The sequence below is a fragment of the Bidens hawaiensis genome, unplaced genomic scaffold (genome assembly GCF_021521415.1).
Source record: "Bidens hawaiensis isolate Kalapana, Puna unplaced genomic scaffold, B.hawaiensis_p1.1 tig00000599_1, whole genome shotgun sequence".
Classification (NCBI taxonomy): Eukaryota; Viridiplantae; Streptophyta; class Magnoliopsida; order Asterales; family Asteraceae; genus Bidens; species Bidens hawaiensis.
The window spans coordinates 1,942,085-1,956,637 of NW_027491036.1; the positions used below are offsets into that span (position 1 = coordinate 1,942,085).

Here is a 14,553-nt window from a genome sequence, read left to right on the forward strand (position 1 = left end):
TTCTTCCCAATCTTCATCATACTCGCACTCATTACTCATGTTGAGCTGTTGTCGAGTGCTTCCGAATTCGTCAGCCTGTTGGAGTGAACGTAAGCGTTCATCCAACTCAGCTTGGAATTCCTTCTGACGTGCTTCCGCCCACGCTTTAACTTGATCAAGTGTTTGGCGGGGGAGCCTCGTCTGTTGTCTCTCCAACTGGGTATCGGTGAATCACAGTGAAGGATTGTTTACTGCACTTGCCCCAGCTTGGGTAACCGGGGTAGTGTTCGTAAAAATTGTGTACTCGCCGGTGTTCCCCCCAGTAGCTGGGGTTGTGGTTACCGGAGTTTCCTGGTCACTCGTTGGCCTTGGCATTGGAGTAACCTTAACCATCTTTCCAGAGGTTTTGAAAAAACTGAAAAAGAATTAGTTCTAGCTTTTATGCACGGATGGCGCTAATGAAGAAAACACTAAGTGACCCCGGCAGATTACGGATAATCTTAGGGTTAAGTAGATGTTTCCCACGAGGGTTAGGTCCGGCAAAGATGGTTATTCTTCTGATGACCTGCAAAACAGACACCGTGAGCTCGTCACTGAGAAGGGGGGGTACCTCCTTGTGACCACCCTCCGGCGTGAGAATCAGACTAGATTGCTCTGAATATAAGTGTATATTAAGAGAAATAGCTAGATAAGATAATATCAGATGATATATGATAGTATATGATAATGATACCGTTCCAAGGTGTTGGAGTATTTATAGCCGAAGGTAGGTTTCCAAGCAGGTACAAACAGCTGTATAATATTCCTTTTCCACCAACTACAGGCTACGCACATGCCACGATGGGAGTTGGTGAGTAGGCAGCGGCTGATAGTGACATGGCCGGCTGTGTACTATTCCTTTTTCACCAACCATGGGCTGTGTACGTGCCACGATGGGAGTTGGTGGGTAGGCAGCGGCTGATAGTGACATTTTGTACTAGAGCGTGCTCCTCCTCGTACTGTTGTCGGTGAGCTGTCACCCTGTGATTGGTTCATGGGCTGCTTTGGTCAGATCTTGTCTATTTTGTCCATACCTTGGCAGGTATAGTATAAAAGATCTTCCAGAAGCGTACGGACTAGCTCATTTGGGCGGGAGTATTCCCGCCTTGCTCATTCCTTCAGGTGACATTACTGAATTATTAAGAGTTAGTGCCTTGTGCGTGTAGCCTTACTATTAGTGCGGGTAGCCTTCCCTGATGGCTTGTATCCGCAGCTGCGGGAACAGGCGGGGTACTTTACCATTGGGAGGCTTTTCCTGCGGGAACAGCTGGCGTACTGCGCGTAAGGTCTTCATCTCTCTGAGCATGGTGGGTCCTGCGGAACCAGTTGGTCTTCGCGCAGACGTCCCTCTTTAATGTGAGTCTTGCGGGTCCAACTGAGCTCTGCTGGGACCTACCTCTTCAGCAACCAAAACAAGTCAAGAGTAGTTGATATGAACCACAGAACGAATGTATAATCCACATAACAACTTATAACATTTACCATAGCTTCACACTGGTCTAAGTTATGCGTAGTCGATCGTATATATCAGCAACAAGTTTTTAGATAGTCACATGCAAGAAAAAAAAACCCACCCCAAAGTTCACACAGTTACTCAAACTATGTAATGTTAAATGATTCAAAATACAATAAACTTTACATCCGATTAACGCACCTTATGCCCCAGTTTAAAAATGGAGGGTTACCCTTATAAGGGCATGTGCCACATCGTAATGCATCACCTAATCCACACTACAGCAGGCATATATTGTTCTTTCCTGACAGATCCACGTACTTATGTGATCAATGTTAAAGTGAGCAACAAAATACAGTCACTGCACATGCATGGTTAGATAAAAAGTACACATATGGAAGAAAGGTAAGATTATTCTTTCTTGATTTCTATTCACACTAGATTGAGGATTGAAAATTTCAAACCATTTTAATTGACGGGTCAAATGGGTTCAGGGTCTCCTAGCAGTTACTTTGCCCTGAACTGATTTTTGTGCAAAAAAAAGTCTTATTTTTTTAAAACGAGTATGAGCTGTCTCATTTCACCCATAATAAGTTATATGTTGCCCGACATGCCCAAGCCACTTATTTTTTAACGCATTTAGAAAGGGATTTAAATTTTAAAAGGCTTCTTGTTGTATGTGATTTTAATAGTAAATAATTAGTTGGGATTGAAACTGGTCAAACGGATTGGGTTGAACGCAGAATAGTTAATTATGATTTATGGACAATAGCATTATAACTCAGGGGCACGTTGACTTTGGTCAATGGTTGACACAAGGCTATAGTCTGTTTCTATTTTGAGACTTCTCGTTTGACAACATCCAGTTTTGCATATGCGAACAACTTCGACTCATTTATAAACTAGCAATAAGTTGACTTTGGTCAAAGTTTGTATTAATCTGAATGGTACATTCGTAACCTTTTCAAAGTCAAAATGCAAAAGTCAGATTGCATACGAACGATCTTAGTGACCCCAAGAATGTTGTGATTGCTTCTTTTGTAGGCAATTTGCTCCTTTAAATGAGTTCTTTGAAAGTTATTCTATATAATAATTAATTGTCGTACATGTGTAATAATTTTAGTTATCTTTAGCATAATCTTAATAATTATTATATAAATATATATTTGATACTTTGTAAAGGAAAATTATACAACTAATAGGCTTCTTTATGGTTTAGCTCATGAACAACTTGGCTCTTTTACACCCTTAAGAAAATCAAGTAACTATTTTATTTAAGTTGTTACTGAATTTCGTTGTGCTGACGGAGCAAGAATAAAAGTCTTTATAAGTATTAACAAAGAGGTTTGGTCCAATTGCCAAATAACCCATCTAAAGAACTTAGGTTCTATCTATACTCACAAGAAAACTCAAGGTACAATAGTATCTTTTGTTCACTTCATACAACAAGTGTTGTAAACTTTTATTTATTGGTATAGGCTTGTAAGACAAAGTCACAAACCTTACTGTCATTTCATTTGACAAGTTGAGCAAGGCTCATGTGATGCTTGATGCAGAGTAAAAGTAAACATAATGTATTGGTTTATGTTTAATCTCCAAAGGTAGGCCATGACAAATGGTTATTTGTTTTCTTTTAGCTTATTGGAAAAAAGTTAAAATGGTTAATCTCATGTGATGCTCGATACAGAACAGATCAAAAGTAAACAGAATTGTTGTCTTAAATAACATGTTGGTTTACACAGTAAATAATGGCCTCGATGCAAATCAAAAGTAACAGAATCTCATGTGGTCCGGATTCACAAGTGGGTCTTTGGTCTTCTTACATAGTTACACTTGACCAAAACTTGCAGATGCAATTCCATTAGAGGTACATGAAGAGACAATATATTATACAATGTGGATGATCAACATATAGAATCTTGTTGGGTTTTAGTATTTGTAATGAGAAGCTGGACTTATTGTTTTGGTTTTCGTTTTCGTTTTCGTTTTTTTGCGATAAACCAAACTGCATACATGGCAAGTGATAAGATTATGTATCTATTCAAAATGTCAACTGCTGTGTTTCAATATTGTAAATTTTGATTCATGATTTATTTATTGTTAGATAATTTGCATTCCAAGTGTTTGTTGTTTTGCCCGACGTGTCAACTCTTAATTACATATACAACAGTTACTTCGTTAACTTAGAAAAAATGTGGTTGTCTTTAATTTATTTTATTATGATTATTGTGTTATATAAATTTCTTACTTTATATCATAAACTATAGCGAATATAAATGTTGGTACCGTAAAACCCGATTCCCAGTTGTGTCCCCGCTGCAACGAGCGGGCATATGTTATTATTACCATTATTATTATTTACTATTATTAAGAGATTATCATAATGTCCTTACCATCTAACAGTTAGTGCTTGGTCAACTAACGGCAATAGCTTAAATCGACATTATGAAAAAGACATGGGTTTAATATGCGTAATTTAAGAATCATGAGGGATAGTGTCTTCCGCCCGTATTACACATGGGGCAAATCATATTTTTCTCTATTTTCAAAATCACACCTAAGGGGTGTTTGGGATTGATTATTTTCACCAACTTTTAACTTATAAACTTTTTGAGAAGTAATAAGATGTTTGAGATTGCTTATATGGTGAGAGAAAAAGTTTCATAAGGCTGAGGGGTGTGGGGCTTCAGCGGGGGCGCGAGAGCCCCTCTGCTCGCGCCCCCAGGCGCGAGCACCACACCACCGAGGCGCGAGAGGGGCGCGAGAGGGGCGTGAGCACGACTTTCAAAGCAGGCGCAAGCCTGTTCGCGTGAAGGAAGAGGCTTAAAGGGACATGGGAATGCGTGAAAGAGCCGTTGGGATGAGAAATGAGCCGTTGGGCTCTTTAATTTTATTAAAAAAAAAATCTGTTTTTCCTATATATAAACCTAAACCAATTACCACACCCAAAATCACATACCACACCCAAAATCACATAAAACAATTACCACAACTTCAAAAAAAAACCCAAAATCAACCCATCTTCCAAACCTTTTTTTAAAAACATGGCTGGAAATTGGTACCCAAACCTAGATTCAGGTTATAGTTACGACGATTTATGGTCGTCACCAGACCAATCGATGTTTTTTTCGGGGTCGCAAGAAACATCCGGCTTTCAACCATCCAACATACAACCGTCTCCTAACTTTGTTGTTCCGGAGACACAAGAATCACACGGTGATGCTACGGGAGCAAGGAGACGCGTCCACCGGAAAAAACAACTTGCAACGGACGGGCCGGGACCGGCTTCGACTCCGAGGATGAAACGGAAAACCACTCCGTGGTCATCGGATGAGAAGGAAGCCTTGTGTCGGGCTTGGATAGTCATTTCTGAGGATCGGCGTTGCGGTAATTGTTTTAACGTTTTTAAAAATGATTTTTAATAAAAAAGTTAAATAAAAAAGTTAACTGGAAATCTAATTTAATTATTCATTTTGCAAGTGGGTTGAGCTGGTGGCGCCGGACCATGATGCGGAAGTAGGGCCGAAACGGACTAAAACTAGTTCGTCTGGAGCGTATAGCACTTCTGCCGCGTCGGATTGCCGCGTTGGATTCGACCTAAACATTGCGGGGGAGGAAACGTCTTCACCGCCGAGGAGGCGGCCATTGGGACGGGACGCCAAGGGGAAAAAACCGGCTGAGGGGGGAGCCGTAAACATCGTCGATCTTGTTGAATCCCTCAATAAATTCAACAAAACCATGGAGGTGGTCTCTAATGACAAAAAGGAAAAAAGTCGAATGAGAGATTTGGACTTCCTTACAAGAGACTTCAGTAACCTAAATCCGGTCGATCAAATGCTGATGGAAAAGCAAAAGGAACGTATCCGAAAGAGGTTGATCGAAGAAGACCAAGCCGAAGAATAAGCATAATGTTTTTTTAGTACTTTAATTTTTTTTTATTTTTAGATATTAATGTGTTTTTTTTAATGTGTGTTTTTTTTAATAATTTATGAGTTTTTTTAATAATACGTTTTTTGAATATATTTATAAAAAAATAAAAAAAAAAATCCGCTGGAGCCCCTGCTGGAGCCTCTCCACACCAGGGCCAGGGGCTCCAGCGGGGGCTCCAACACCCACCTTATCCAGTTTATCTCTCTGCCACACGTCACAATATTATTGGCTGGAGCCCCCACTCGCGCCCCCGTTGGAGCCCCCCACACCCCTCAGCCTAAGCTACACATTTGTAACTTCCCAAACACCCCTAGTTAAAACTTTTTTCCAGCTCTCTATCTTGAAAAAAAAAAGTATAAAAGAAAAAGAAAAAGGAAAAGAAATGAAAAGAAAACTCTATTTGTTCCGGCATGTGCTAGACCGAGGCAGGTGTGTGCAATACGCACCAAGCGGGAGCGAATAAAAGCAACACTTGTTCCTATATTTTCTCCCCTCATCGACTGCTGCAATTTCAATTTTCAACCCCTTTTTCTTTTCTCACGGTAACAATTATTATTATTATTATTATTATTATTATTATTATTATTATTATTATTATTATTATTCATTTCAACAATACCAAACTAATCGAATTAGGTGTATATACTTTGCTCATTTGATCTGTTAATACGTATGTGAATCAGTAATTGTAAACGATGATGCATTGCCAGGTGCTTCAATTGGACGAGGTTACTTACAAGTGTTGGTGTATTATACTCGTGTATCAGTATGTGAGTTATTTGTGTTTTCATTTCTTTAATTACTTCATAACACTAATCGGATTATTGTGTTATATAAATTTCTTACTTTATATCATAAACTATAGCGAATATAAATGTTGGTACCGTAAAACCTGATTCCCAGTTGTGTCCCCGCCGCAACGAGCGGGCATACCTACTAGTTATTATTTATTGTTATTATTACCATTATTATTATTTACTATTATTAAGAGATTATCATAATGTCCTTGCCATCTAACAGTCAATGCTTGGTCAACTAACGGCAATAGCTTAAATCGACATTATGAAAAAGACATGGGTTTAATATGCGTAATTTAAGAATCATGAGGGATAGTGTCTTCCGCCCATATTACACATGGGGCAAATCATATTTTTCTCTATTTTCAAAATCACACCTAAGGGGTGTTTGGGATTGATTATTTTCACCAACTTTTAACTTATAAACTTTTTGAGAAGTAATAAGATGTTTGGAATTGCTTATATTGTGAGAGAAAAAGTTTCATAAGCTACACATTTGTAACTTCCCAGACACCCCTAGTTAAAACTTTTTTCCAGCTCTCTATTTTGAAAAAAAAAGTATAAAAGAAAAAGAAAAAGGAAAAGAAATGAAAAGAAAACTCTATTTGTTCCGGCATGTGCTAGACGGAGGCAGGTGTGTGCAATACGCACCAAGCGGGAGCGAATAAAAGCAACACTTGTTCCTATATTTTCTCCCCTCATCGACTGCTGCAATTTCAATTTTCAACCCCCTTTTCTTTTCTCACGGTAACAATTATTATTATTATTATTATTATTATTCATTTCAACAATACCAAACTAATCGAATTAGATGTATATACTTTGCTCATTTGATCTGTTAATACGTATGTGAATCAGTAATTGTAAACGATGATGCATTGCCAGGTGCTTCAATTGGACGAGGTTACTTACAAGTGTTGGTGTATTATACTCGTGTATCAGTATGTGAGTTATTTGTGTTTTCATTTCTTTAATTACTTCATAACACTAATCTTCTTATGGATGTGATGTATTAGTTAGGGCTGTTAATGAACACGGACAATGTTTTATTTTATTTGACTTGACTACCGTTCACTCTGACTGCCAAGTTGTGTTGTTTTTTTTAATAGAATTAATCACATAATAATACTTACACATGTATTTTGAGTATTAGTAAATCATAGACAGTTAGAAAGTATTGCAGTGGTTAAACTCAGGCGCAGAATCATTTTCTTAGATTAGTTTTTGAAAGAAAAGGCTCAAAACCTAATCTAGTTTTTGCGACATGAATATAACTTACTGTGTAGACTTTTGTTTTGTTTGGATGAATGATTTGATGGTTAAAACATATGCCATTGTTTCTGTTTATTTAAGGTCGGATGAGGAACCAGTTGACCAGAAGAAGTACTTTGAAGAGTTATGCAAGCCTAAATGTGTTAGAGCTTGGCTTGACTATCAGGTTTTCTTATATACCAACTTTTACAAAGTTCATGTTTACTTACATTTAATTTTGATTTTACATGTTCTTTGTTCTTATCTTTTTCATTGCAACTTTGTTGTCGTTCGCTTGTCGAGTCTCTTGAATAATTAAACTTAGTAACATCTAAGCTTGATTCGTATATCAAGTGCATTGTCACATATGTTTTAAGCTAATAGGGGTTGCAAATGCAGATAAGGAAATCTATAGATCTAGTGAATTGCTAGGACGTGTATTAAGTTTGGCCAGATGATAAAGCATATATTTGCAACATTGGCATTGCAGCTTGATGGTATATACGCATTGCAAATATGCACATAGAGGTTTTTAGTGTTAGTGTATATAAGTAGAGAGAGTGGAGGATTGAGTATGACAATAAAAGAATTAATCTGGGAGTTATTTTTACATCGTGTATGTTAGGGTTTAGAAATTAAGCAGACGGTTATATTGAATTGAAACAAAGGGCCTGATTTGAGAGGGCTAGTCTCCAATACAACACAAGATGAAAAACACAAATTACATGAACCAGAAGCAACAAAAGAAACCACGCCTGCTATTAATCTGACAACTGAAGTTAACTGCGCCTGAAATAATGGGTCAAAACTGCTCCGCTACATTCAATTTTCCTGCTTTTGTTTTGTTGACCCAGTGGGTCCATCCATAACCCAAAGATGGTATTAAATTGGACCCGATCCGATGCTTTGACCCGGTTCTTTTTCCTTGTGTACATCTTCAGGGGTTGGTGCGTATCATTAGTTCCCCCGCGGTAAAACGCCTTGTCCTCAAGGCGAAAAGAAGGAAATTGTTCAGCCAGTAAATTGTACGTCTCCCAAGTAGCTTCTTCGAGAGGTCGTTGATGCCAAGATACTAATAATTCCAAAACCGGATGACCTGCTTCAGTAACCCAACGATGATCAATAATAGAAGCAAGAAGCAGGTTGGATATCAATTTCCCAATCCTTTGTAATAGGTAAGGGAGCTATTGAATCCGGAGAAAAAGAGCCGTGGGCAGGTTTAAGCATGGAAACATGAAAGACTGGATGAATCTTGGCGTCACTTGGTAATTCGAGCTCGTAGGCCACAGGTCCAATGTCACATTTGACACGGTAAGGTCCATTCTGCCCTTGAAAAATAAGAGTTGGTCTTTCAAAGGAAACCCAGAAACGGATGACGGGTCAGACCGTCAGAGTGTAGTTGTTGGATGATATTTGCTGTGTAGGGATCCTGTTGGAGTCCCACTTCGATGTCGGTAGCTTCAACACAATAAAGAACAAATAAAGTTAGCAACACACCTGAATGGGGTTTCCGTGAGAGTGCATCCGCCCCTCGATTCTCTTTCCCAGCCCTATGGCTTATGGAAAAATCATATGGCATGAGTTTGAGTAATAGTCGTTGCTGTTCGATTGTAGTAATGCGTTGTTCCAACAAGAATTTCAAGGTATAATGATCAATACGAATGAGAAAGTGGCGTCCCAATAAATAATGGTTCCATTTTGAACAGCTAGGACCAAGGCTAAAAATTCACGATCGTACGCACGCGGATTTGACTCGATTGGAGGGAGAAAACCCTTTACTAAAATAGGCAATAGGATGGTCTTCTTGAGACAAAATAGCTCCGACTCCTGCTGATGAAGCATCGAACTCAACAACAAATGTCTTTGAAAAATCCGGTAACCGGAGAACAGGAGCCAAAAGTAATTTTTGTTTCAATGTATTGAATGCGATTAACGCCTCCTCAGACCAGACAGCCCATCCTTCTTTGTAAGGGCTGTTAGGGGTCGTGCAATCAGCCCATAATTTCGAACGAACCGCCTGTAGTACCCTGTAAGACCAAGAAAACCCCGAACTTCTTTCACATTAGATGGGATAGGCCATGACTGGACAGCCGAAACCTTCTCCTGTTCAACCTGTACACCTTCTTTAGTTATGACATGCCCGAGAAAAGAAACCTTGGATTGACCAAAGCAACATTTGGAAAGCTTGGCAAAGAAGTGACCATCATAAATAACTTCAGGGTTTGTTCTAGATGGAATAAATGTTGCTCCATATCAGGGCTGTATACTACTAGTATGTCGTCCAAAAACACTAGAATAAAACGACGTAAATAGGGGCGAAATAAGTCGTTCATGATTGCAACCATTGCATGAAATGTAGAGGGGGCGTTTGATAAGCCGAAAGGCATAACCTTGAACTCATAATGCCCCGAATGAGTCCGAAAGGACCTGTTGGGAATGCTGGGAATGCTCTTAGGAGATATAATATCAAATAAGAAAGGGAAGGAATGCAATGCAATAATATGTAGAGATATTTCTTGGTATCACCATACAGTAAAATTATAAAAATATATAGTTATCCGCTTAACATACATGATAGTTAACATGACTTACATGCTCTGTTGACTAAACATTGGCCTCTATCTTAACTTTTGCGATATGCATGTCGAAATCAATGGGTCTGATAGCAAATTAAGAAATAGTATTTTTAATATGGGCGGATCTGATAGCGCGTCAAAACAGGTATATATAAATATGGGTCACAAAGGATCAGCTCCCTTGATCAATACACTTTTGGAATTCTTCTATAAACAATCAGTTTGCCAAACATAACAAAAGTTATATTGCTTCGATAGAACTATACCCTCTAGCCGATGTTTGGACTTTTATCTTTTAATCATAACTGGTTTGACTATTCAGAGATTAAACATAACTGGAATTTATCCGTTTATAAGTAATTGGATCGAAATTGCAACAACCGTTAATAATAGTCACCTTTGGATGCATGCATTTTGCACAGTCCTTTTATGTACTAAATATGAAATATAATTACAAAATTCCTATATATATTTCAATAACTTTAATAACAAAATTCTTATATAGATCTTTACTTACAAGATTTTCTCTATTCTGTTGTTAGGTGTTATCAAGGTATTTAGATATTCTCTACTTTTTTTTTCTTTCCTAATTGTTCCAATATAATCTGCAGGGTTGTGTGAAAAGGGTTCAGGCTGATGAAACGGGCCACAAACATTGCACTGGACAATACTTTGATTATTGGCACTGTGTTGACAAATGTGTAAGTTTATTCTCTTGTGCATTTCCCTTTTAATTGCAAGTTGGGTGAAATCCCATTTTGATACCTTTTTTTTTTCCTAAAACGACTCAGTTCAACCTGAGGCCTTTCTGACCAGAAACTGTTATTGATCCTACTCACCTCGCCTATTTTGCCTAGTTCTGTTCAAAAAGTCTGGCTTGCTCGAAAAAGTTTTTAAAAACTTCGCTTGAAGTCGGCTTGGTAGTAGATGAGCGGAGCTGAGCCAAGTGGGGCTCATTCTGTAAACAAGTCGATCCCTAGCCAAAGTCGGCTCAGCTCGTGGCTTGCTTGTTAGATGCATTGTTGGCTCGTTTAATTGAAAGTCTATATGTGTGTGCGCGCGCGCGCGCGTTTTTATAATTTAGGCAGGTGGCATTTTTGAATGAAAGTAAATAAAAATATTATTGAAAAATTTTGTTAGGCTTGTTTAGACCTTTAAAATAAAGCCCAAATTTTAATATATATATATATATATATATATATATATATATATAATTTATAATTCAATACTAAAGCCAAAATTAATGTATATGCATTTTGTAGTTTATAAATTCTGCATTATGTGCATGTGTCAAACATTGTTTTTGTTTTTGTATATACTAATATATGCAAAAAAAAAAAGATGCATCACTTTAAAATTTAAAATAAGCGAGCTGGCTTGATGAGCCGCAAGCTGGCTCGAACTGAACATTTCAGCTCATTAAGATAAATGAGCGAAGCTGGGTTGACTTGGTTTGTAAACAAGCTGAGTCCGAGCCCACTCTAGCTCAGTTCGGCTCGTTTACAATCCCAATTTCATCAGGTTTTGGTAACAGGATCAAAACAGGCCGGGCCAGGCTGAATAGGCTCTCAAATTACTTTTTTTTTTCCTGCTTTTTCATATCAAAGTTTCCAAAATGTATGTTTCAGTTATTTTCACACCAACTGTGTTGCAGATCCACTTGTTGTATCCATTTTTAAGTAAATAGTTGAAAGTGATACTTTCAAAATCCTTTTGTAACTTCTACTCATCTTTTCAAAATACAGGTTGCACCTAGGCTGTTTGCGAAACTGAAGTAACAAGGTCATAATATACACATATCTATGTATGTCATGGATGATATGGACATTTAGTAGGCTGATTTTGTTTGTTATGGAACTATTATATGGTATACCAATACCTCCAGTGGATCATGATTAAGGAGTTGTCTAAACTGGCATGAATTTCAAGCATGCCCGGTTTCTGGTTTCCATGTCAGCGCACAATTGTTTTTTATTTCTCATTTTGTGCTTATGTTTGTAGAATTGAATAAATAGTTATGTAAGTAGAATACTAAAATTATGCAATGAAGAGAAAATGATATAATTATGTTAATAACTTTATATAATATGAATTATACTTCTCGTTAAGGCTACCTAGTTCCGCAACTCTTTAATAACCAACTCAATAAGCACATACAAGCAGCCCTGATCCTGGAGTGTGTTCAACTTACAAATATAACACCAGAAATGTATATGCTAATAAACTATAAGTTCACTTACATAATGACATGAGAGATCCATGACAAACACGATAGTGCTATCAAACGAAGGCTAGAAATCACATTTGTTATGCGAATAACACTAAAAGGATATTAAATGAACGTAACTGGGATATGGATGGAATGTCTATTTTAACAGTATTTGGAATCACCCCAATATTCGGGTGAGCCTTTTAAAAACGAGATGTCAACTGTTCATATTAATTTTGAATTTTTGATGCTCCAGTTTCGACTCATCCAAGAACACCATTAAGGAGGAAACCTGGAAAACCGTCTTGAGTCATGTTTTGAACTTGAAACCATAAGATCTTAAACCTTAACCATAACCTTCATCCAAGGTCTATTAGTCGGTTAATCATTTGTAAACATTGAATTGTTGAAAGCAAATTGTTTCTCTAAATTGGTGTGGGGGATGACAAGTGGTCGTGGGTAGGGTCCAAAGATGCCCATTAAACAAACAACCCAAATGCATGATGCTTAAATGGGTGAAAAGTCAAATCCAAGTTAATTGAGCTCCTTTTTCCAATGCATCATTATCTTTCAGATTCAGAGTACATCAACTCCTTTCAAATCTTGACAATGTCATATTATGCATCATGATTACTCTATGGGAAAAGATCACCCAAACGACCACCATTACGACAAAAATTATCCAAGACTTTGGAATAAGTTTAAAATAAAATCTAAGAGGAAATCTAACGTAACCATCATCAATCTTTTAGTTCATCCTATTCTTGTTTTGATCAATTAGTAATCAATAATTGAATGAAAATGTGCTTTTAAATGTATATTAACAGCACAAAAAAAAAATAATAAAAAAATATGTTGCCATTTCTGTTTAGTAACATATTTTATTTTGGATAATATGTTTTGGGTCCATTTTAGATAATATACCTTTTTTTTAGTTGCAAAGTGCAAACTATGTTGCTATTTCTGTTTAGAAAATGATAACAAATAATTATCTAACATTATTAGGAAAAAGTTAATCAAATAAATAATCAGTGCTTTCCATTTATTCAAAAAAGACACAATTACATGTATACACAAACAGAAATAGGTAAACTTTAAAGAGAATTGGAGTTTCCAAATATAGTTTAGTGAGAAGAAAGGATCAGTCCCACCTTGGTATATTGATGTTGGTTTCCTATCATAAATCATGAAATCTATTTAAGGCTATGGGGTATACTTTAACCTTTACATAGGTTAAAGTGACATGTCACCTTAAAGATGGATAAACCACTCCCCTCTTGTATTAAGTGTGTTAAAAATCCTCATGGGTTATGCTTTTAACGGGTTAAAAGGAACAATATGTATTAATTATGTATTAATTACTAACTAATTTGTTATATTAATTATGTGTTAAATGAGTTAAACCATTTTCTTTGGTTGACATGGAGTGAAAGAGAAAAAAATGATGATGTGAAGCTTATGTGAAATTAAGATGGGTTATAGCATACCTCATGGCCTAAGTAATCAAATGAAACTCAGAAAACTTATGTTAATTCAATTATTTATGTTTAACTTAATTCTGAGGGAAAAAGCAAAGTGATCAAAGCATAAAATTATTGCGAAAAAATTTATTTCAAGACTAAAGTATCGATATAATAGTAGTCCTTTTCGGTGAAGGAACCAAATGAGGGTGGTCTATCATATATGATGAAGTTAAGGTACCAAATTTAAATTACTTTGATTTGGTGAGAGAGCTGCTCGAATATCTCACCTGGAATACTTCGAATAAGGAGGAATATCTTGCTATTTAAATCCATATCGGCGGTCACGTGTTAGATGACTTGGAAATTACAGAATGAGTTGATTTTTTAGGTGTCCCTTTTTCGGTGTCTTACAGGGTGGTGCATGAGATCAAATCTGACTCCTTACTATGGGTTAATCATAGAAGTAAACGATCTAGCTTGGATTAGGAGAAATGATGTAAGTTTAAATTTGTGAATTATCCGCTTTAAGTATTTTCTTGATAGTTGTTATTTCTTAATACGTTTCGAGCCTTTTCACTACTAAAAAACTTGACCTTTTCCGACAAAGAAATTCATAGGTAAATTGTCGGAAACGTTGATTAGCGAGAAAATACCGATGAAATGCGTTTGTTGGAAAAAACCTCCTAGGAAAAACTTTTTCGAGTAATTTCCAACAAATCTTCTCACAAAATACCAACAATTATGGTTTGTCGCTGCCTTTGCGGCAAATTACCGAGGACAATATTTTTATATTATTCCAATCATTTAACGAGAAACTAGTCACAAAACATAATTTTATTAATCATAAAAATTAAGT

The 14,553-nt window shown here is 36.8% G+C and overlaps 1 protein-coding gene across 1 annotated transcript; it reads left to right on the forward strand.

The window, feature by feature from the left end:
• The first annotated feature begins 6,811 nt into the window (after positions 1-6,811).
• LOC143636591 (cytochrome b-c1 complex subunit 6-1, mitochondrial-like) lies at positions 6,812-11,996 on the forward strand. The gene is made up of 5 exons (XM_077104157.1): positions 6,812-6,945; positions 7,084-7,143; positions 7,552-7,636; positions 10,637-10,726; positions 11,771-11,996. Coding segments are annotated over exons 2-5 (210 nt in total). The 5' UTR covers positions 6,812-6,945; positions 7,084-7,141; the 3' UTR covers positions 11,804-11,996.
• Positions 11,997-14,553: the final 2,557 nt, after the last annotated feature.

Coding starts and splice junctions, on each gene's coding strand:
- LOC143636591 (XM_077104157.1), top strand. Junction 7,637..10,636: donor GAGCTTGGCTTGACTATCAG/GTTTTCTTATAT, acceptor TATAATCTGCAG/GGTTGTGTGAAAAGGGTTCA. Junction 10,727..11,770: donor GGCACTGTGTTGACAAATGT/GTAAGTTTATTC, acceptor TTCAAAATACAG/GTTGCACCTAGGCTGTTTGC.